Source organism: Dermochelys coriacea, chromosome 6 (genome assembly GCF_009764565.3).
Source record: "Dermochelys coriacea isolate rDerCor1 chromosome 6, rDerCor1.pri.v4, whole genome shotgun sequence".
Classification (NCBI taxonomy): domain Eukaryota; kingdom Metazoa; phylum Chordata; order Testudines; family Dermochelyidae; genus Dermochelys; species Dermochelys coriacea.
In genome coordinates this window covers 57,640,131-57,665,088 of record NC_050073.1, presented here as the reverse complement: position 1 = coordinate 57,665,088, position 24,958 = coordinate 57,640,131, and the positions used below count along the sequence as shown (strand labels likewise).

Below are 24,958 nucleotides of genomic sequence, written 5' to 3'. Positions count from 1 at the left end.
TAGGCATTTAGTATCTTGGTTCACACATGGATGGCAAAGAGAGTGCCTTGGACCCCTCAAGAGGGCAAGGCCCCCAGCGTACACACATGGGAGGGCCGGGAGAAGGGCTCAGATCCTCCCATGTCCACAACCATAACCCATAAGGCTAGCTTGCCTTTACTATATTCACTGTCTTGCCTTCATTATATTTTGCTGCTTTCATTATATTCAGCCGTAATGCAAAGAACCTACAGGCCTGTATTCTGTAACATATTAGCTGAAGCATAAATTAGCATGTGTGTGGTTAAGTAGGCCATAACCCTTGGCATACATTAATGCTTACCTTTAGATTTTGGGAACTAAGAAAAGCTTGCTCAATGGTAAAAGTTTGAATGTTCCCGTAAGTGCTACCGCAAAGAACATGAAAATAATAACCACAAATCTGCTTAAGCAAGGGGTGACGGGTATGATCATAAACTGAAATGGTGGCAATACATATTCATATATTAACCTACAGAGGGAGGACACCTCAACATTAGTAGGATGAGGAAATACAAATAAGGAAAAGTGGGAAACCCCTACTAAATATGCATTAGATTTAGTGGTGTCAGCATAACATATTATAAAATTTGCATCCCAGCCTGTGGGCAGTAGGAGAGAGAGAGAGAGAGAGAGATGTAGCCCTTGGAAGGTGCCAGAATCATGGCTACAGGTGATGAGGAAGATAAATGCTAACATTTCAGGTTGTTCTGCAAGGGATGGTGTGAGTATATGGATGTGCAAATGTACATTCAGTAGTCTATTTATCTTACTGAGTTATCAACCTTCAAAGTAATAACTGGGAATTCTTAAGTAATCAATATAATTAATAGTCTATAAATCAGGCTACCCCACTCAGAGAAAGACAACCCCCACATCACAGTTCACATATGGGGGCAGGGAGAGGGCCTCACATACCCTAAAAAGGGGAGGCCCCCCAGATCCCAGTTCAAAAACAGAAAGTCCCGACCCTTCCAGGAACTAGATGTCACTGCTCATTCCCAACTTTGCGTGAGGTGCTTCCTCCCTCTGGCCCACAGCCGTTACCGGAATCTGAAAAATCCATATCTATGAGAGATGTCGTTACGCAGATGTAACCCCCAGTGTAGACTGCACTAGGCTGATGGAAGAATTCTTCCATCCAGCTAGCTACCACCTCTCAGGAAGGTGATTTACCTAATGTAATTGGAGAAACCATCCTTAAACTGCAGTAAGGGTAATGCTACAAACTTTTGCTGATGCAAGTTACTTCGGCATTAAGCTGCTGCAGTTAGCATATCGCGTGTGCATGCATCCTTAGCTCCTTGCATTGGCACTACGTGAGCTCATCAGGAATGCTTCTTTCGATGCACAGTGTAGTGCATCATGGGTAAGTATCCCCGTGTGCAACTCAACACCATCCAGCACACTGTCTTCTGGGAAGTTTTGGCAATGCATGTTGGGGCAGAAATGAGTTGCGCAGGGTGACTGGAACTGTAGAGTCAAGTTCCCATCATGCTACTTTCTCCACCCCATAATGTCATCTCTATCCCATAATTTTCACACCTATTTTAAAAATCCCACAAACCCATGCAGGAATTGTCATTGTCCACTCTCTCTGATAGAAGCACAAAGCCTGCGCAGCTCTACACTATTGTCATGAGTGTTGCAAGCACAGGATGCATAATCCACCGATATTTGCAGACCCACAAGAAGAGGTACAGGGAACATGATTTTTTTTGGAGACTGCTGTGGGATATAGCGAGATTGTTGGTGGTGTTCACAGAGTAGCTGCAAATGATGGGGTACTACTTCTGGACCTAAGAAATGAGGACTGACTGGTGGGCTCACATCTTAATGCAGGTTTGGGATGAACATTGGCTGCAGAACTTTCGGATGCACAAGACCACATTCTTGGATTTGTGAGCAGACCTTGCCGCAGCCATCCATCACAGGGACACCAATATGAGAGCTGCACTGACAACAGAGAAGCGAGTGGTGATCACACTGTGAAATTTGCAATGCCAGATTGCTACCAGTTAGTGGGTATAATTTTGGAGTAGGAAAATCCACTGTAGGGGCCATTGTCATGCTCATGAAGCCATACACTGGCCACCTCAACATCACCAAGGAAAGACTCAAGTACCAGCTCAGCAGGTGCAGAATGACAACTGAATGTGCTTTTGGTAGCCTGAAGGGACACCAACATTTTTTACTCACAAAATTGGATCTCAGTGAGAAAAACACTTCCTTAATTTACTTTCTCCACACTGGTCATGATTTTATAGACCTGAATCATATCCCACCTTAGTGGTCTCTTTTCCAAGCTGAAACGTCCCAGTCTTATTAATCGCTCTTCACATGAAAGCCATTCCATACCCGTAATCACTTTTGTTGCCATTTTCTGAACTTTTCCAGTTCCAATATATCTTTTTTGAGATGGGGCAACCACATCTGCACACATTATTCAAGATGTGGGCATACTATGGATTTACATAGAGGCAATGTGATATTTTCTGTCTTCTTATGTATCCCTTTCTTAAAGATTCCCAATGTTTTGTTCGCTTTTTTGACTGCTGCTGCAGATTGAGTGGATGTTTTCAGAGAACTATCCACAATTACTCCAAGATCTCTTTCTTGAGTGGTAACAGCTCATTTAGACCCCATCGTTTTATATATAGTTGGGATTGTGTTTTCCAATGTGCATTACTTCGCATTTATCAACATTGAATTTCATCTGCCATTTTGTTGCTCTTTGCAGTCTGCTTGGGACTTAACTATCTTGAGTAGTTTTGTATCATCTGCAAATGTTTCCCCCTCAGTATTTACCCTTTTTTCGAGATCATTTATGCATATGTTGAATAGGACCAGTCCCAGTTCAGACCCCTGGGGACACCACTATTTACCTCTCTCCATTCTAAAAACTGAGCATTTATTCCTACTCTTTGTTTCCTATCTTTTAACCAGTTACCAATCCACAAGAGGACCTTCCCTTTTATCCCATGACAGCTTACTTTGCTTAAAGAAAAGGAGTACTTGTGGCACCTTAGAGACTAACAAATTTATTAGAGCATAAGCTTTCGTGAGCTACAGCTCACTTCATCGGTATGCATCCGATGAAGTGAGCTGTAGCTCATGAAAGCTTATGCTCTAATAAATTTGTTAGTCGCTAAGGTGCCACAAGTACTCCTTTTCTTTTTGCGAATACAGACTAACACGGCTGCTACTCTGAAACCTTACTTTGCTTAAGAACCTTTGGTGAGGGACCTTGTCAAAGGCTTTCTGAAAATCTAAATATCCACTGGATCCCCCTCGTCCACATGCCCAGGATTGCCTCTGGAGCCTCTTTTTAAAAAATTGGCTTCACATTAGTTATCCTCAAGTCATTTCATACAGAAGCTGATTTAAATGATAGGTTACAAACTACAGTTATCAGAGTAGCAGCCGTGTTAGTCTGTATTCGCAAAAAGAAAAGGAGTACTTGTGGCAACTTAGAGACTAACAAATTTATTAGAGCATAAGCTTTCGTGAGCTACAGCTCACTTCATCGGATGCATTTGGTGGAAAAAGCAGAGGAGAGATTTATATACACACAAGTGAGCTGTAGCTCATGAAAGCTTATGCTCTAATAAATTTGTTAGTCTCTAAGGTGCCACAAGTACTCCTTTTCAAACTACAGTTAGTAATTCTGCAATTTCACTTTGGAGCTCCTTCAGAACTCTTGGGTGAATACCATCTGGTCCTGGTGACTTATTACTGTTTAGTTTATCAATTTGTTCCAAAACCTCCTCTAATGACACCTCAATCTGTGACAGTTTCTAAGATTTGTCACCTAATAAGAATGGCTTAGGTTTGGGAATTTCCCTCACATCCTCAGCTGTGAAGACCGATGTTAGGAATTCATTTAGTTTCTCCGCAATGGCCTTATCGTCCTTGAGTGCTCCTTTAGCATCTCAATCGCCCAGTGGCCACACTGGTTTTAGGCTTCCTGCTTCTGAGGTACTTGAACATTTTTTTGCTCTTAATCTTTGAGTCTTTGGCTAACTGTTCTTCAAATTCTCTTTTGGCGTTCCTTTATGGACTCACTACCTTGCCCAAAATCTCTTTTATGCAGCTTTATTACCAAACTTAAAACAACGAACAGTTTATCCATTCATCCATTGTATCTCAGGCTTTCACTGCCTCTACTCCCAGGTCTTTGGCAGTCCTGCCTCTCTCTTCACTCTCAACCAATTCCTTCTTGCAGCCTGTTCTCCCTCACTCAAATGCCACCTAATGTTTTATAGCCTCAGGTCCAGTCCTGCCCTCTTAACTGGCCCAAGTGGGAGTTCAGAGGAGGTGGAGCTCCTTAAGTTTCTGACCTGCTCCATTTCTGACCTGGGTTGGTTCATCCCTCCTTATGCAACCTGGTGTCCCCAAGGTTCCCAGGGATCACCATATTGATGCCGAACTTAGTGCGGACACCCGATCAGAATAGCCCACTGCAGCCCAGAACTCCTGAGCTCAAGCAATCCACCAGTCTCAGCCTCCCAAGGGGCCAGCCACCCTGTGACAGAACTGTAAATATATTGTTGCTAAAACTGATTCTACAACATAGCTCAAACCAGCAACCTTGTCGACTTAGAATGTAAATAGTGCACACCACTTGAATAATTTTTTTCACTTTCAAAATGAAAATACAAAACTTTTTTTTTTGGCAGGAGGTTGAGGGTTGAGTGGTTATTTAAATACATATATACACACATATAAGGGAAAAACCTAAGACCAGTAAACATTAGCCAATGAAACTAAAGCAATTTTAATGATTAATCCATCACAAACTTCATTTCAAGAGATGAGAGAGTCAAATCTTACATCATCACTGTCTCTTCTTGTGGATCATGATCCAGTGAAAACCTGCTAAAACTGATATTTTTTATTAATTTTTATTTATTCTTGAGAAGTCAAAGGCTAATCCTGTTCTACAGAAGGGGTTACTTATTTTTTTATTCTAACTGCTGGACAAACAGGTAAATAATCTTTGCTGGTAGAAAAAACTGGGGTTTGAGAGAAGCTAGCACATTTTAAATAAAATATTATGTTTTTTTTTTAATCTACCTTGGAGAAAATTGCATAATACATTTTTTTCATACTGCTGCTGGCAAAGTAAAATTAACTGAACCACGTTTGATTGTATTATGGTTGAAATCTAGTAACTGACAGTCAACTAAAGTTATAAATGTGTTTCCAAACAGAACCATCCAAGTTTATTGAAGCTGATGATTTCAGGGAAGGACTCAGCACATGTTCTCTCCCAGGAATACTAAAAGGACCTTAAAAAGGAGCATTTTCACACTATCATTCCATTACATACTGAATGAGGTAAGGCCTTCATAAAATGATACATGCAGGTACCCTGTGGCTAAACAATAAGCTAGTTCCTTAATAAGTCTGCTCCTATCTATGGTCACATATAGCATTAGCATGCAGCAAACTGAATTTGCACAACCTATTTAATGGATTGATAATCATATGCACACTTCCACTGATATGGTGAGCAGATTTTATTCTTTTAACAGGTTTGTATATTATATATATAAAACATTACTCATAAATGTTTAATAGGTACTTGTCAAACATGTTTCACCTGAATACCTTTCCCATACCTGAAGAAGAGCTCTGTGTAGCTCAAAAGTTTATCTCTTTCCTCAACAGAGGATGGTACTATCAAATATATTACCTCACCCACCTTGTCTGTCTAATATCCTGGGACCAACACATCTACAACAACACTGCAAACAATAAATCACCTATCATGTTCAAGTTCTTTCCTCTACCAATACAGCAGGAAGCAGACTTTAGAGATTTTGGTTCTCTCTAGTTGAGGATATCAACTGCCATGGCCTTGCGGTTCCTCCTCCTAGAGAAGAAATTTGGAGTTTTATTGCTGTTGAACTTCAAAATTAACAGATTAGTTATGGTCTGTCCTGAGATTTCAACAGCAAATCAAATATCTCAACACATAGGTCCCACTTTCCTGATTTTATTGACTGCTTACCTCGTGTACTTAGACTTACAACTTTCCATTTTCATTGCGAACATGCAGGGATGATATCTTGCTCTCTGACCAAGGCTGGAATCCCACTGTTGTGTCAGTGACCTGGTTCTTTTCTGACCAATAATGTAGGCTGTGACTGCAGTGTTATCAATCACCACCAACATATTCCTGTAGTGCATCGATGCAGTCAGCTCTCTGAGAGCCATACTAATGATTTATACTGTCTGCTTTCTAATTTGACCACATCCCTTGAACCGGAGCTCCCTTCTGTATAGGTTCTCCAGCCAGATTGATATATGTTGTAAACTCAATTCTCTCTGAGTCAGATCTTGGGATCAGATATACAGATTTTTAACCAATGTACACAGTTGGGCTAGTATCAGCTTGCTCTTCTCCTGATTTACGACAAAGTGGTGCTTTTTCAGAAGTTGGGCTGTTTGCTCAGTAGTATCTTCTGTTTTTTCCTGTGAGGATGCTCTGATTAGAGGATTATCTAGGAAGAGATACACCTCTCTGCCTGAGAGGTGGTAGAAGAGCCACTAGTCCTTTCACCAAAAACCCTCAGGACTTCTGCTAACTCAAAAGGTAAAGAATGGGCTGGAAATGGCCACTTTAGAAGGAGTGCAGAAATCTCCTGCAAGAAGATTTTATCAGGATACATCAATGGTGGATCTGCAAAAGGCCTGAAGATAAACAATTCTCTTGGGATGTTGCAGCCAAAGTAGATATGAGCATGTCCACCCTATATTTTGGCTGATGGATCTATTTAGGAACTTCCAATCTAGCCTAGCTCTTTATCCTTCTGAACACTGAGTAGCAAGAAGAGGATGGGGGATAGTTTAAGGTCCCCCTCTCCACTCTGGGAACTTCTATCCTACTAACCTGGAGAAAGTGACAGATATCTGCAACCACACTTTGCTTTTGTTTCAAGTTTGGGAGCTGTAAATCTGTTTCTAGAGCCAGTTATGTTGCACAATCCTGTTGGACTACTTCCAATACTCAACTGACTGTTGTGGTTGATATTTTTATTTTATTTTATTTTTTAAGAGTGCAAAGTGTTGCCTAGAGAAGAATATCAATAACAGGACACCATTCCTTGTAAAAACATCAGGTTCTGGACTTTGAGTTCCCTAAATACGGATAAACTAATGGATTGAGCCCATTAGTCCCTCCAAAGATAACACACTGTGGATTCTAGTATCTATCCCCAGATGTATGCAAAGTCCAACCTATGAAGGGCACCACTTTGAACTAGAATTAGTTGAAGGCATGCTCACTGCTTGGAGAAGGTCAACAGTTGCCCTGGGAAATCCCAGACTCCACTGATCTCCACTTGCCTCTACCAGCTTGGCTGTCTCTCCTATTGTATCTTGAGGAGGCATATGAACAAAAAGGAATCTGAGAAAAAAGGTTGCTTCATTTTATAGTGGAGTTTATAATCCCTCTTGTTACTGCTAATGGCGGTCAAGATCATCTTTGATATCCAAGAGGACTCTATTATGACATTAATATCTGCTCTCTGAAGAGTGTACTACTTATATTCCTGAAGGTTGCTAGGATCTGGTTGACCTGTGTGTCAGCACTCTACAATCATACCCATATTTGACAATGGGAAGCTGTGTTATAGTCTATTTCTCCTGTTGAATTGTGAAGATCATCGTATGAGGTTCCTTAAATAAATTCCTTAAATGATGGATTATTTTTGTTTGTTTAAACAATGAAGCTTCCAGATCATATGACTTCTGGATTTTAATAGGAGAGTGCTCTAACAATGAATATATCCTGGCCACAGTGACCAGGATTAAGTTGGTGAGGTCTGCTTCTCAGCAAGAAGTCAACCTTGGATCCTTGGGCAGGAAGCCTCCCTACACAGGGATGGTGGTCTCTTTAGTGACAACAAGGCTATGTTGACTTTATGTCGCTTAATAAATAAGGCTTTCACTGATCCAGGCTATAAAAATGGTTATTAATTTGTTCAGTAAGTGTTGTTGTTTGAGATGTGTTGCACATGTCCACTCTAGGTGTTTGTGTGCCCAGTGCACAGTCATCAGATTTTTTTCCCCTCAGCGGTACCCATTGGTCAGCCCAAACTCTTTCCGCTATTGCATGCCACTACATTAGGGATAAAGGGCAGAGTTTTTCCTAGCCCCCCTCAGGTCCATCTTGCCAGAACTACAATGAAGAGGGGTAGGAGGACAGATCGTGGAATGGACATGTACAGCACACCTTGAACAACAATTATTGAATAGATCATTAACCGTTTTTACTTCATTGAGTGATTGAACACATGCATTCCACTCATGGTGACTCACAAGTCCTAAGAACAGGAGGTGGGATCGGAGTCTATTTTAATAATGTTTGGAAACATGATCAACTCTGTCTCTGGAGTCTTGAGCCACTGCACAGGAGGAGGCAAAAGTGCGGACCAAGGAACCTGTGCCAAAAAAGCTGCCAAGGCCAACTGCAACCTCATTGAATGAGCTCTGACTCTGCTAGATGGAGTGATATTACCCAGGTCATGGCATATACATACACAGGAGACAACCCAAGAAGAAATTCTCTGGATGGAAACTGATTATTCTCTTAATCTGTCCACCGCTGCTACAAACAGCTGGGAGGATTTATAGAAAGTGCCTGGTTCTGTCCAGGTAGAATGCTAGAGCTCTTCTGATGTCCAAGGTACTCAAACACTCTTCTTCCCTGCTCAAATGCAGCTTGAGGTAGAATGCAGGGAAATAAATTGGCTGGTTGACGTGGAAAGATGATACCACCTTTGATAAAAACTTCAGATGAGGACACAGTAAACCTTGTCCTTAAAAAAGATCATAGAGGGAGGCCCAGACATTAAGACATATAGCTCTCTTACTCTTCTGGCTGAGATAATGGCCACCAGAAATGTCATCTTCACTGACTGACAGATGCAGCAGAGAGCAAGTAGCCAATGGCTCAAACAGGAGATCCATAAGTCTTGAAAATACTAAGTTTAGATCCCACTGGAGAACAGGGTCTTACACTGGAGGATACAATTTGACTAAGCCTTTCAAAAACCATATGGATATATCATTAGAGAAAATAGAGCGACTGTCCACTTTAGGTTGGAACACTAAAATAGCTGCCAGATGTACTTTGATCAAACTAACAGCTAAACTTTGGTGTTTCAGGTACAATAAGTAGTCCAGGATATGTTGAACTGAAGAATCAGACAGCAATACACCATACTGATGAGACCAGATAAAAAACTGTTTCCATTTGGGGATGTATGTAGTTCTTGTAGAAGGCTTTCTACTATTTAGCAGGATCTCTTGAACCTCTTTCAAGCAAGTCTGCTCTCTAGTATCTAGCTATGGAACATCTATGCAGATAAGTGAAGGGTTTGTATGCTTGGGTGGAGTAGGTGGCCATGATCTTGGGAGATTAGTCCTAATGAAAGTGAAATTGCAGGTTTCACTGATAGAACTAGGAGAGTGGAGAACTAGTGCTGATGGGCCCATGTTGGGCTATAAGTATTACTTTGGCCTGGTACTATCTTATCTTTAGTAATACCCTGAGAATGAGTGGAATTGGTGGAAAAGTGTAAAGGAGTCTGCCTGACGGCAGTAAAAATGTGTATGCCAGGGAATCCATGCTGTGATACTGTAGGGAACAGAACTGCTGACACCTTATGTTGATCCTTGTCACAAACAGGTCTATTTGGGGAAATCCCCACTGCTAGAAGATGTACCTGGCCACATCTGGACAAAGAGACCGCTTGTGGTGACTCAAACAATCTGCTCAGGTGGTCTGCTAGGTTGTTTTGGAACCCCAGAAGGTAAGAGGCTTCTAGATCTGTAGAGTTGGAAACACAGAGCTCCCAGAGCAGAGTCACTCTTGATAAAATGGAGAAAAGCGGGCTCCCCACTGCCTGTTGAGATAGAACATTGCTGTGTTGTCTATGAGGCTGTTTCCCCTGATCTGTGATAAAAATACGTGGCATGCAAGTCGGATACTTTCTGTTCTCTGACACTGATGTGCAAAGCTAAGTTTGTCCCCAATTTTCTTCTTCATTTTTTATAATTAGTATTGTTACTGAGAAACCCCCCTTCTTTTGCCCATCAGGGATCACTCTATAAGGCTAGTAAAGGGCAATCTGATTATTCTTTACCCTGTGGATTTAGTTCAGCAACATGTCAAGATAAATCATGTATTTAAAACTATAGTTATTTTCCTTACCCTTAAAAGTCTGGGCTTTAATTTCACATTTAGGCAGGGAAAAGGGAGGATGAGAAGTGGAATTTCTCCTCTGCACGCACTACTGTGCATGAGAGGAGATTCCATTTCTTACCCTTGTGACACAGAGACTCATGGGTGCCAACTAGAAAAAGGTTCACTGTTCTTTCCGAACAACTTGTCTCAGACCTGACAAACTCACTACATCTAATATACAACTTTCATGGTATTTATCCACAGAGTGTAGCTTGTGAGGTCTTTACTGAAAGCTTGTAATGATTGTCAGATTTGTGTATGGGGAACAGTTAAGGCACAATATATGTAACTATACTGAAAATTATTCTCTTATGGTCTTGGAGTAAAAGTTAGTCACCAGAGACTGTTATGTCTGGAATGCATGCGATGAAGTGAGCTGTAGCTCACGAAAGCTTATGCTCAAATAAATTTGTTAGTCTCTAAGGTGCCACAAGTCCTCCTTTTCTTTTTGTGGATACAGACTAACAAGGCTGCTACTCTGAAACCTGTTATGTCTTGGTGATGACCCATTCAAGCAGAAGGGAGTTATCACCTTCCCTGGCTTACCAATTGTGTAATGTATTGTTCAATTGCCTAGCCTTCCCCCATCCCAGAACAGTCAATGGAAAACCATCAAAACACCTGCAAACAATCAAAACCACTTGGAGGTAAAAAAAAAAAAAAAAAAAAGGAACATTAGAGCAGACTAGGGATCACCCAATCTATGAATAAAGACAAAGGCCTGTTTCAGCATAACACAAAGCAGAGAGAGGGACTCTGGATCTATTCACTGATAGACAGCCTACTGAGTTGGGATGTTTTTTCATGAAAGACTGGAGCCTAGCTTCTCTGAAGCCAGCCAGCTCTGAACTTTGGGGGGAAAGCTATTTTATTAGGTAGGAAAGGTAAATATTAATAAGTGTAGGCCCTAGTTCATGTCTTCTTATTTTGTTTTATATTGTAATCACTTGTTTCCATCACTCTCTCTTGTTTCTGGTAGAATCTCTACTCTTTCTTAAATAAACCTTCTTTTGTTTCTTTACAATTGCTGTGCATTATACAGGAGCAGTGATTTAAGGTAAATCTGGTAAAATGGGATTACACTGCTTTTAGGATTTCTGTGAATATTTCAGGGGGCTGGAAATCACAGGGTACTGATTCGAGGGGACTTGGGGCCCGGGTCCACCTCTTGTTAACCTGCAAGGCAAAGAAAGGGCTGGCATAGCCCAGAAGAGACTGCTTGAGTGGCTGAAAAGCTGATGGTTTTAGGGAGTCTACCTCCAGTTACCTCAAGCAGGACTTCCTCATGCTGGAGGCAGGGGTAGAAAGGGGTGTCACAGACCCAGCTACCCTGAGAACCATCAAAACCCTTTGTATGTTTAATCACTTCTGGTTTTCTGTTCATCCTCTCTTCTTTCTCCTGTTTTCTCCTCCCATTACCCTCTGTTCTCTGTCTCCTTTTATAGGAGGACTTCAGACAGAATAAACTCCCTCTCTTTACTGCAAGAATACTCTGGCTATGTCTACACTTGCAGAGTTTTTGTGCTGTCAGTTTCAATGGTGATAATAAACCAGTGAAAGAAAAGTGCTGGTTTGTGTACTCTCTCACTTCCACAGGCATCAGAGAGTGTTTACATTTGCAGCACTTCTATCACCGATGAGAGCAGCTCACTGAATATAGCTATCTCACAGCGCAGCTGTCTCCATTTTGACTATAGGTCTTGTGGGAAGGGGGCAGGGGGAGGGGAGGTGATTGCCAGACATCCTGGATCCCTGCACAACCTCCTCTCCCCAAACACTGATCAGCTCCAATAGCTCAGCATTGCTGTAAACTGGGGATTGTTTGCTCCGTGGAGCAGGCATTGTCACCTGGCCAGATGTCACCTGGAACTTGCCAAGAAAACAGGAAGGGGATTTTCAAAGTTCCCAGGGCTTTACAAGAGGAGGGGTGGATGTCTGTTTACCTGGCCTTAGAGCAGCAGAGCTCTGATGGAAGGATAAAAGGACAATATGTCTTGAGCTGGATAGGTTTTTGATCGCCAAAAGAAAATAAAAAAGTTTAAATATTTCTAGGCTTGACACAATTCATTTTTTTATAATTTTGATGGATAAAATCAGTATTTATTTTTAACCATTTTTAAAGATTTTTATTTCTTTCAATTTTCATAGTTTTTCAAAATTATAGGTTTTCAACTTTTTTTAGCAATTTAAATTTTCACAGTTGCAGGAAAAAATGGAGGGGGGTCAGACAATAATTTAATGGCAGTAGATGTCAAGATTCAAAATTAAAGCTTTTATAACCATTAAAATACAAACTGTCAACATCACATGTCAAAATACACAAAAGAAATATCCTAAAATCAAACTCTAATAAGTTCTCAAGCTGCATTTTTCTCACCTTTCCAATCTGTAAATTTTGATTATCAATGGAAATATTTTTTTTTTTTTGGTTTGGGTGTGTACAGTGAAATCAATGCTTACCGACATTTACTGATAAAAATCTAATCCTTCCAAGCCTACATATTTCTAAAAAGTTAAAAAAATTAGGCCAACATTTTCAGAGTCAGATGTCAAAAGTTAGGCTCCGGAATCTGTAAACATAAATGGCGTGAATTATACAGGTGCTACTGGTAAGCATCAACACATCCTGCTAATGTCAATGAGAGCTGAAGGTGCTCAGCACCTTTCAAAATCAGATCAATTCTATTAAGGTGCCTAAATATGGATTTAGGAACCTAACTTTAGGCAGTCATGTTTTAAAATTCTGGCCACAAACTATAAAGCCTGATTAAAACTGTTGTACAATAAAATACCCCAATCAGTTTAAATAAAGGTACCAAGTCAGAAATTAGAAGGGAAAAGCCTTATCGAGTCTTTTAGATTCTGTCAGGTTGATTAAAACCATGTTTTTGCCCTTGGAGCTATAGCTAGATGAATATAGGAAATAGGAAATATAATCTGTCATGCTCAGTGACAAAAAAGACTTTAAAATGTATAAAAAGGACAAAAATTCATTTTTATTTTCATGCTGTTTTTAATTTTAGAGACTGCTCCAGATGGTAGTCAGGTCATCTATTCAATATCTAAAATTATTTTTTTTTACCATTTCCAGTATTTATCAGGTGGAGTATTAAGAGAAGGCCATACACACTCTGTGCATTCCAAAGCACAAAAGAAAGGAGGAGGGCTTTTTCATGTAACACCTTAAGAATGCTCCCCAGCAAAACACTATCCACTTTCCAGTGTTGAAAGACAGTAGTAATACTGTACCTTGATTTCTTCAATTTCGTCTGGCACTATCTTGTATGCAGATATAGTCCCACCCAACCTGAAATTGGGAGAAGAAAATATTCTCATTACCAGTATCACAAAGCATGGAATGTTGTTCATGTTGTCACTGTTATTTCTTAGTATATTAATTCTGAGTGTTAACTTGGTATTTGAGCAGTTCAGAAAATGTTTTTCATTAACCAAATAAAAACCTTTAAGTAGTTAAAATGAGCATCAGAAGCAAGGTGTGCTTGGCCAGCCTGAGAGATAAGATTATGCCAACTAAGCAGGAATTGCCATCATTAGAGCTTTATTCTTTACTTCAACTCTCATTAATTACCAGATTCTATTAATTTTTTTAAATGATAAAATAATAAAATACAATATAACCTGGGGAGTTGGCAAACTAATTCCAAACCAGACCTAAAAACGGGGGTAATAAGATTGTAGGGAAGGGCTGGGAGGAAGGACTGAGGAGATATCAATAGGAATATGCAGTTATTCAGCAAAGGGAAGTGCACATCATCATGGAGCAGATGTTTTGGGGGGTAAAAATAGCTAAACAGAATGGACAAGTAGAAGATATAAGGCTATGCTTTAGTCATGGATATTTTTAGCAAAAGTCATGGATAGGTCACGGGCAGTAAACAAAAATTCACGGCCCGTGACCTGTCCATGACTTTTACTATATACCCCAGACTAAAACATGGGGAAAGGGGGACAGCTCGGAAGGGACGGGACATGCCATGGGGTTCAGGGGGGTGGGGGGCTGAGGGGCACCTGCAACCTCCAGCTCCTAGCTCCACGTGCTGCCTCTGCTCCGCCCCAAACTCTGGTTCTGCAGCTCTTATTGGCTGGGAATTGCGGCTAATGGGAGCAGTGGGGCAGTGTCTATGGGCAGAGGCAACACGTGGAACTAGGAGCTGAGGGAGGGGAGATCCTGTCATCCTTCCGGGGAGCCCCCACCCCCAGGTAAGCACTGCCCCTACTCGAATCCCCAGTCCTGAGCCTCCCGACACTGAAACTCCTGCTGCTGGGGGGTGGTGTAGCTCAAGACTGCCCCAGCAGCAGCCAGTGTGACTGGCCCAGGAGCTGCCTGAGCTGCTCAGGCTGCCCCTTGGCTAGGCACACTGGCTGCTGCAGAAGTCATGGAAAATCATGGAATCCGTGACCTCTATGACAAACACGGAGCCTTACTAATTAGTAAGTTTCTTATAGGTATTGTGGAAGACATGGGTCTTCAGGAGGTACTGAAGACTCTGATCCAAAGCCCTTTGAAGTCAACCGTTGGAAAGACAACCATTGACTTCAATGGACTTTGGATGGTATCCTATACAAAGAGAGAGGGTAGCGGCTTTATGGACCAACTCAGGAAGGGCATTCCATATGCAGGGACCAACATGGAAGAAAGTGCAGAGATAATTGTGGAAGAAAGAGACAAACAGAACTACTAATTTCTCATAGACCATCAAGAACTGTTGGATTGTAAAGCCTACAGAAGGTGAAAACTTCTGGCTGCTACAACTCTGAGTTAGATTTGAAATAGCAAACAAATATTGAACATGCCTCAAAAAAAGCCCCTCAGCCATACACTCCTAAGGTAGCATTGTTGATGATGGCACTTCCATGTTGATGTACATTACCAAATATGTAAGGCGGCAGTAGAGATTCATTTTGATCCACATACCTAGCATACAATTCAGCAGTAAAGGAGTTATAGAAATTAATTTCATTTAAATTCCATGGTCACATAGTTATGTTTTTTTAATAGTTCACATTTTTAAAAATCCTCCAGAGTTTGAAATCTCCACTTAGAAAATTGGAAATTAAATTTCATCTCCTTAATGATTCTGTGATTTCTTTTATAACTACTTATTTGTGAAGTTTTAATAGATATACAAGTCATTGCCATGTAAATATTAAAAATGAATAATTACAAGACTGAACTTATCATTTTGTTTAGAGAAATATCATACAGTAATACAATCATAACATTTCTCTATTTAGCAGGGCCTTCCAATATTACAGAGTGACCCTCTTTATACCACCTGGCACATGTTATTTTTGGTTATTTTATTAAATGGAATGAAACTATTGACTCTACACATATTTATCAAACCAGGGGTATCTATCAAATGTTAATATTCAAAAATATTGTACAGGAGTGCTGTTTTTCAGAAGAAGATATTTTGAGTATTGAATAAATGGTAACCAAAGACCTGAGTATCTATTTGTCCTTTATTTTGCTAGATATGTAATTGTTGTGGTATTTTTTTAAAACATGTCCATCATATATGCATAAAATCTTTTTTTGAACACAATTTCTCCAATATTTATCCTCATTCAGTCTCTATTTTTCAATGAAACTGGTGTGAGGTACCACTGAAAAAATATCTTAAGAAATTTCATTTTATTATACTACAAACTAAGGTTGATTGTCCTCATTTCCAGATCAAAGCCCATTCCTCTGGCATTATTTGCCTATACTAATTCTTTCCCACCATATCATGCATTGACTTTTTTTTAAAAAAAGAAAGTTGTCTGCAAAGATTGATATGTTGGTTTTAACTTGTGTGTTTCTTAATCAAAGCTTCTATTAAAAGTATAATTCTGTATAAAAGATACTTTTTTGAGAAACATCATGCCTAAGTAGAAGGTACTGGTACAAAGGGAGAGTGAGCCAGTTATAGTTTTAGTTTCTAAATAAATTAGAAAAGTTTCTTTGTTAAATAGCTGGCCAACTGTATGTATTCTATGGCTCTCCCTACCCAAAACCCCTCGAGTAGCCTTTGTAAAGGATGTGTATTTTAAGACTGTATACTGCAAGACCTTACTGTCATTTACTGCTCCTGCTGAAGCAATGGGACTAAGACTTGCAATAATAAGTACTGCGGCTGGTAGTATGCATTTGCAGGATTAGGTGTCTATTTTACAGGCACTGATATTCTCCCCCAAGGACATGCTACCATGGTTCCGTTCATATCATGAAGCACTATCACTGATAATGACAGTACAGCTCTGGCAATATAATTAATTAATATTCCCCCCGCTGGCTCTGCCGCAGAACAGAACTAATTATTTTCCAGGTCCTACAGAAGTGAAACCCATTTAGAAAAAAATTTAATGACAAAGCACTGGAGAATTATCAAATATTTATACAGTTAAATTCTCACTCTCTTACTTGGCAGGGATGGTTTTTTTCTTTCAGTTAGAAAGATATACATCCAGTTAGAATATAATGAAATACAGCTTTAATTTATTATACATTTTGCTTTTTTAATAAAAAAAATTTTTTTAAACCAAACAAGATTTGGCTTATGTGTTCTGGCTTATACATCTCTCTACAAGCAGGTCACCTTTAAAACTGATATGTTACATGTTGAAAGAAAAGGAGTACGTGTGGCACCTTAGAGACTAACAAATTTATTAGAGCATAAGCTTTCGTGAGCTACAGCTCACTTCATCGGATGCATTTGGTGGAAAAAACAGAGGAGAGATTTATATACACACACACAGAGCTCTGTGTGTGTGTATATAAATCTCTCCTCTGTTTTTTCCACCAAATGCATCCGATGAAGTGAGCTGTAGCTCACGAAAGCTTATGCTCTAATAAATTTGTTAGTCTCTAAGGTGCCACACGTACTCCTTTTCTTTTTGCGAATACAGACTAACACGGCTGCTACTCTGTTACATGTTGAGTGAAACTGCTTTGTGAAAAAGATGTAGGCTATGTCTAAAGTAGGAAAAATTATCCCTATAATTGACCACCGGTGCACATTCACTGATGGTAGCAACAGTGGATACTGAGGCATAGACAGGACACAGGCATTTTCACCATCATGGTATTTAACTTATGAGCAGTTAGATTACATAGGGTATGTCTACACTGCAAAAAAAAAAAAAAAAAAAAAGAAAAAGAAGAAAAAGCCCCATGGCAGTGAGTCTCAGAACCTAGAACAACCGATTTGGGCTCATGGGCCTTGCATTAAGGGGCTGAAAATAGCAGTGTAGACATTTGGGCTAAAGCTGGAACCTGGGCTCTGAAACCCAGCGAGTGGGGAGGGTTCCAGAGCTTGGGCTCCAGCCCGAGTGGGAACATCTACACTATTATTTTTAACAAATTTATTAGAGCATAAGCTTTCGTGAGCTACAGCTCACTTGCATCCGATGAAGTGAGCTGTAGCTCACGAAAGCTTATGCTCTAATAAATTTGTTAGTCTCTAAGGTGCCACAAGTACTCCTTTTCTTTTTGCGAATACAGACTAACACGGCTGCTACTCTGAAAACTATTATTTTTAGTTCCATAGCAGGATCCCAAGTCAGTATACCTGGGCTCTGAGACTCGCTGCTGGAGGTCTTATTTTGCAAGGTAGATACAAGGATAGTGGTAGAAATGCATCAGCCCTGTCTATGCAGCTTCCACCATTGCTATCATCAGTAGAGTTTCACTGGTGGTGAACTGTGTGTCTGATTTTTGCCAATGACAATATAGTACACCGAGGGCTCTGATTCTCCACTATGCCTGAGCTTTGCTCAAATATAGTTGAGGGAAAGTTGCAGGGAGTTGGCTGCCACATGATTAAGAACAACTCTGCCTTGGTATAAGTTAGGGCTGCACACAAAATGCCCTAATGTTACTTGGAGTAAAGTCCATGAGGGACTTTATACCAGCTGAGGTGAGGTGTAGCAGAGCTCCATTCTGCCATGCTCCCTCCTCTCCATGTCCTACTCATGCCCTATCCCTGGAACCTCCCAATATATCCCTCCTCCTTCTCCTTACACCAGTGGTGATGGGAATAGGAGGAAACAGAGCCACTACTGTGAGATTTACATGCAAGTTCCTCTGCACAGGGTGAAATCTTCCCTATCCATCCCCTGAAATAAAGTGACCTTAGCAGACCAGAGATTCCAGCCCTGAAACTTCCCTTCACCATTCTCCCAGGTCAAGTCAATAAATAACTCAGAATAACTGAATCAGTAAACTCAGGTGGATGAATTAAACTCTATCACTTTTATGTTAATGAATGTAACATGTTTTAAAATAGAAATATTTTGATTTGTGTGGTGCAGTTTTGCAACTGGATTGCAAGTGCGTGCCTGGAACCACATAGTGTGGTGGAGACTCACTGACAGGGAACAAGGATGAGTAGTTTTGATCATAATTCTGACTGCTGTATCTGAAATGGTTACCAGAGAGAAAATGTGGAATTTCTCAACTAGATATGAGAGTGGTTTCACTGCTAAACTGGTTTAGTTTTCTTCCTGTGCAATGAAACTTTACAGACCCTGTGGATTTAATCCATTTTCCAAAGGACTGATTTGTGTTAATCAAAGCTATATGTGTCAAGGGCTAATCATTTTATCTTGGGCTATATGTGATAGGAAAATTAAATGCAAGACACAGACCAAATGTGAAAGGTGACCGTGATCCAAAGTTAGGATGATGTAATAGCAATTATTGTCAATTAGTTACCTCAGGAAAGAATACTGAATCATGAGACTGATCATGGACAACATTTTTCAGATTAAACAAAATGAAACCTCACATGCTTTTACTGTGTTCTTCCTTTTAGATAATTATCATACTTGGACCTTACTAAGTTCAGAGTTCTGGACTGGTTTTCATTTTTTCCAGTGCCATTATAATGGATGGACTCACTGAATCACAAACATATCAATGCCTTCAATTATCAACATAAAGCACTTCCTCTTAGAGCTCAGAGCCTGCCAAGGCGCAGATATGTCACAATGAACCAAAAAAAGGGCAAAACTGGAAAGAGTGAAGGGGATCATTTTGCTTAATATACATATATATTAAAACAATGTCCTTGACAATAGAGCACTTTCAATGTCAGTGGAAGTGTCAAAAAATATCACACTGTTTACATTTATGAAAGAGAATGAGATACCTCTAATTATGTCATTATTTAAATACAGAAATGGTTGCTCAACCATGCCTCTTTTACTTTGTTTCACGGAGTACACCAGCATGGGCAAACTTTTCTGCCTGAGGGCCGCATCTGGGTGGGGAAATTGCATGCAGGGTCATGAATGTAGGGCTGGGGCAGGGGGTTGGTGGTGGGAGGGAGTGCAGAGTGTTGGAGGGGGTGCGGTGTGCAGGAAGGGGCTCAGGGCAAAGAGTTGGGTGCAGGAGGGGGCTCAGGGCAGGGGGTTGGGATGCGGAGTGCGGGGGGGCTCAGGGCAGGGGGCTGGGGTGCAGGAAGGGGTGTGGAGTGTGGGAGGGGGCTCAGGGCAGGGTTTGGCATGTAGGAGGGGTGCAGGAGGGCATGCAGAGTGCGGGAGGGGCTCAGGGCAGGGGGTTGGGGTGCAGGGAGGGGGCTCGGGGCAGGGGGTTGGGGTGCAGGAGGAATGCAGATTACGAGAGTGCAGAGTACGGCTCAGGGCAGGGGTTGGGGTGCAGGAGGGATGCGGGATGTGACGGGGGCTCAGGGCAGGGGGGTGGGGTGCAGGAGGGGTACAATAGGGGGCTCAGGGCAGGGGGTTGGGATGCAGGGAGGGATGAAGAGTGTTGGAGGAGGCTCAGGGCAGGAGGTTGGGGTCCAGGAGGGGCCTCAGGGCAGGGGGGGGTTGGGGTGCAGGAGGGGTGCGGGGTGCAGGAGGGGCTCAGAGTGCAGACTCCAGCCAGGCACCACTTACCTTGAGCAGCTCCAGGGTGGCAGTGGCGCACAGTGGGGCTAAGGCAGACTCCCTGCCTGCCCTGGCCTCATGCCGCTCCCTGGAAGCCACCGGCACCACGTCCCTGTGGCCCCTGGGATAGAGGGGGGGGGAAGAGGGTTCCGTGCACTGCCTTTGCCTGCGGGTACCTCCCCTGAAGCTCTCAATGGGCATGATTCCCCGTTCCCTGCCAATGGGAGCTGCGGGGGTGGGGTGGTGCCTGCAAGCGAGGGCAGCACGCTCTCCCTCCCACCCCCAGGGCCACAGAGACATGGTGCCAGTGGCTTCCATTAGCGGCACGGGTCCAGGGCAGGCAGAGAGCCTTGTCTCAGCTCCACTGCACTACGGGGCTGGCAATCCTGCAGGCTGTAGTTTGCCCACACCTGGCATACACTATCACAAGCCAATTTATTTCCCAATCCCACAGTGCCATCCTTGGTTCAACCTACCTGACACCACAATTAAACAGTTTTAAATTAAGTCAGAAGAAGAACCCCAGCATCACAAATAAACAAAGATACTTGATCCTATAAACGACTTGCACCTCAGCCACAGAAGTCAAGCTATTCTGCACCTCATTCAGTTCAAAATGCTCCACCTTATGTACTGCTCCACCATTCATCTACATCTGTGAGGCTTGATGGAAAACAATTATGATTTAGAATTCTATGGGACAAATATAATAGCAAAGCAATACAATTTATATGCTTACACCTACAACCATTATGGAATCAAATCATATAATGAAACACCAATGTCCCAGGGAGCCAAATTATTCTTACACAACTTAGAGTAAAAGAACTCAAAATCTCTCCTTCTCCTGAAAGAACTGGGGAAAAGGAAGAAAAAGCAAAACACACAGAAAGAAAATGGATGCAGTTAGACAAGGAAAGGGGAGAAACATGAAAAGATTCATAGAATACTATGTAAGAAAAAGAGAAAAAAGAAATGAAGAAAACGAAAGCATTTCCTCATGCATGTCTATCTGCCAGCTCAAGCTAAACATGCCCAAAACAGAGCTCCTAATCTTCCCTTCTCAACCCTTCCTGGTACCTTCTTTTTTGATCATATCACTACCACCCAGGCCTATCAACTGGGCATCATCTTTGACTCAGACCTCTCTCTCTCTAGGTCTTCACATGCAGGCTATAGCTAAACATTACCAATTCTTTCCTCTCCATTCACACAGCTAACACTCTGTCACACCTCTTGGATACTGCAACATCTTTCTCTCTGTGCCAAATACAAACTTGCTCTGCTCTTTTCCATTCAGAATGCTGCTGCAATGATAATTTTCCTGGTCTGTTGCTTCAACCATAACCTCTCTATTTTAATCCCTCCACTGGGTCCCCTTTCTCTACCGCATCAAACATAAACTGCTTGTATTTACTTTCAAGGCCTTTCATAGTCTGCCTTTCCTGGAGATGACTTTCTCCAGGTCATCAGTAAGTCACATGGTGGGGGGTGGGGAACAGTGGAGGGATTTACTCTATTACTATACTGTAATGTATCTATTATACAAATAGGGAAAGGATTTTGGTTTCCAGGAGTGTCTACTTGGCACCTTTCATCAGGGTAAAATTCACATATACAGAAAATTAAAATAGTATCATTAGCTACTCACCCTTTCTTGAGTCCATTTTCACATACAGTATGGTTCAAAACTGGGCAAAATGCAATACACAATTCTGTGGCCACACTGATTTTGCTAGAAACGGGCAGAACCAATCATTAAAATTCTGTGCACTTCACACAAGAATAGTAAAAACCTGTCTATTCTGATCTGATAAGTGCTCCGAACAGGACGTTAAAGCAGAACTGAAATTGTTCACTTTTATTGGTGTCAGTTTAGCTGTCCCAAACAGACAGCCCCACCATGTGAGAATTGGGGGGGGGGGAAGGAAGGGCTAAACAATGTCACACATAGATGATTAAAATGTCAAGATGAGTGATAAGAAAACAGCATGTCTGAAGAACATGAAAAGCAAACCAAGACTGCAGGTCAGCCCAAGAATCTGTGCATCTGATCTGAGGGAAATTGAAAGATATGATTTTAAGATTTCTCTGAAGTACGTTCTACTGACACTGCCAGCACAACCTCTGTCTGGGAGCGTATTTATATTTTTTAAAACACTAATATTCTGAAAATAAGCCAAAACATGTCAGAATCTCTTTGTATACATCAAATTATTTTCTATGTAGTTTGCAAGTTAGAATTTTGATGGGTTTTCCCTGTCATTATCATCCTTTTCAAATATCATTTAGAAATACATTTATTCTTCTATGAAATATATATGCATTTTTAAACTTCTTAGGTGGCCTTGGACTGAGGCAGTGTTGTTTTGCTTTCATAATCTTAGCTCTGACCAAATATGTCCTTTTATGCAGTTCTATGTTTAGGGAGTGTCATGAGAAGCTGATCTATTGATTCATCTGTTAAACCTTAATGAATGAGTAATGCTGAATGTAATGTAGTGTTAAAATAACTGCATCCAGCTTGGCTGCTGTCATTTGCAGAAGTTTTCAGATGCCACTTTAATTAACGTTAATCTTTTCTCAGGCAGATCATGCTGTCTAAATGATGCCAAGGCTTTCACTGCTATCAGAAAGCTACATGTCATCAGTGAAATTGTGCTTTCCTCTTTAAAAAAACAAAAACAAAAATCACTCTGCTCATGTTTTTCCAGACCTATTTTACAATTACATTCATGCTATTAACCAAAAGAGAACTCTCTCTTTTGATAAAAAGAAAAGGATTACTTGTGGCACCTTAGAGACTAACAAATCTCTTTTGATGTATTAATAAACTATGCAGGCTATTAAAGACCCGAAATGTTATTGGAGAATAAATGTGTGCTTGTAAGCAAATCAGAGGACTGGGAATCAGCATTCTTAGGCTTTATTTCCAACTCTAACACTGACTTGTGCTACCTTAGGCAAACTTCCTTAGCCAAATCTTCAAGTCTAGCTGAGCCACATACAATGAAGGGGGTTAGACAGCAAAGGTACCCTAAAGAAAGGAAACTGTGCTCTTCCCCAATCCTGGGGGCAAAGATTAAAGCAGACTCAGCCTGATTTAATTTATGCAATCTTGTAAAAGCTCTGTAGTAGCTGTTAAACCTTCCAGGAATTATCATAGCACATTGTTTTGGCCATGCTGTCCTGAATGTTGGAAGGTAGAGAGGTTGGTATAGAGCTCATATAGATGGCTATATGCCGGAATTTCCCTATGCAAAGGGAATGACCAGCTGCCCTGGGGTAAGGCAGCATTACATCCACTTTCAGTTGCAGGATGTAACAGATGCTAAGGATCTGTCCCTTAGCTTCACTCTAAGATGACTATAATAATTAGGGATGTGACAATTTTGTTTCTAATTTTGAGTCCAGATTAACATTTGGGGATCTAAAGTTGGTTAAGAAATTAAATGATTTGGGAGTTCATGTTCTATCAGTTCCTGTTTGTTGCTAACAATAGCAGATAGAGTTAGCTAGAAAATATGATTTTTTCCCTCATGAATTTTCATGGGAAAAATTATAATTCAAAAGTTTCCTGTTGAAAAAAAATGGTTTTCCTTTGAAAACAATTGAAAATTAAGAAAGTGTGGAAAAACCTATATTTTCTTCCACCTTCCTACTGTTTTTCAACTTTTGATCATGGTAAAACGGTAACAAAGTGTGAAAATGGGTTTTCCCTCACTTTCTGACAGTTTTCAATTGGAAAAAAATGCCAATATTACTTTATATTACTTTCTCTCACTTAAAGAGAAAGTTAAAAGTAAAAGATTCCCCACTTTTCTAAAGGAAAAAGAAAAAAAAGTTAAAAACAGAAGAGATAGGTATTTTCCCAAAATTTCAAAATGGAATAGCTTAAAAGTACTGAAAAGTGATGTTCTCCCTCCCTTCAGAAGGGGAAAGGAGCGTTCAATATCCTGGTCATGGAGATACCACCAACTCCACTTAGTTTCCTCTAACCCTAGAAACCTGTCCATTATTCATCTTTGACATCTTCTGCAGTGGTGGGGGGAGGCTGATGGCCAACCCTTCCCTACTTTGGGGTAAGAGGCTGCTCCCTCCCTAATCCTGCGTCCTTGGTAAAGATGTCAAGGAGGCCCATTGCCCTCCTCCTAATGCAAATAACAACATATAGGGGGCAGGTCGCCTTTGCTGCCCTGAATTTGGCATCACCAGGACTAGGAATAACTCTTTCCTGTATTGCTGCAATGACCCTTTAAGCATATGGATCAGGGAGGACCCAAACTGCACTAAGGTAAAAGACACCTCTACCTGGCTAAGGGAAACCCCACTTCTGTATAGGCCTGAGAGTAGTTTTCCTGTGTATGGGTATACCAGAGCAGAGTTCTCCTTAAGAAAGGGTTACTCACCTTGTGCTGTAACTGAGGTTCTTCGAGATGTGTCCCCCCATGGTTGTACCACCGTAGGTGCAGCACCTTTGTGTCTGGAGTCGGAGATCTTCAATAGCAGTGCCCATTGGACTGCACGTGAGCAGCTCCCCTCCTTCGCACTGTGCGCAGGACATATAATATAGCGCTGTGTGATCCGACTGCCTTCAGTTCCTGCTCTACCACAGAGCTTCAAGTTACGCTCTGAAGCTGTGGGAAGGAGGGCGGGTAGTGGAGCACCCATGGAGACACACATCTCGAAGAACCTCACTTACTGCACAAGGCGAGTAATCCTCGCCTTCTTTGAGCGGTGTCCCATGGGGACTCCACTGTAGGTGACTACAAAGCAGTGCCCCTA

General features: G+C 41.3%; 1 protein-coding gene across 23 annotated transcripts in view; it reads right to left on the bottom strand.

Moving 5' to 3' along the window:
- Positions 1-24,958, bottom strand: part of GPHN (gephyrin) — a 544,780-nt gene that overhangs the window by 285,673 nt on the left and 234,149 nt on the right. For all 23 annotated transcript variants that reach the window (XM_038404446.2, XM_038404449.2, XM_043517392.1 and 20 more), the window contains one exon: positions 13,526-13,583. In XM_038404446.2, coding sequence (XP_038260374.1) covers positions 13,526-13,583 — 58 coding nt within the window. The remainder of the gene's footprint in view (positions 1-13,525; positions 13,584-24,958) is intronic.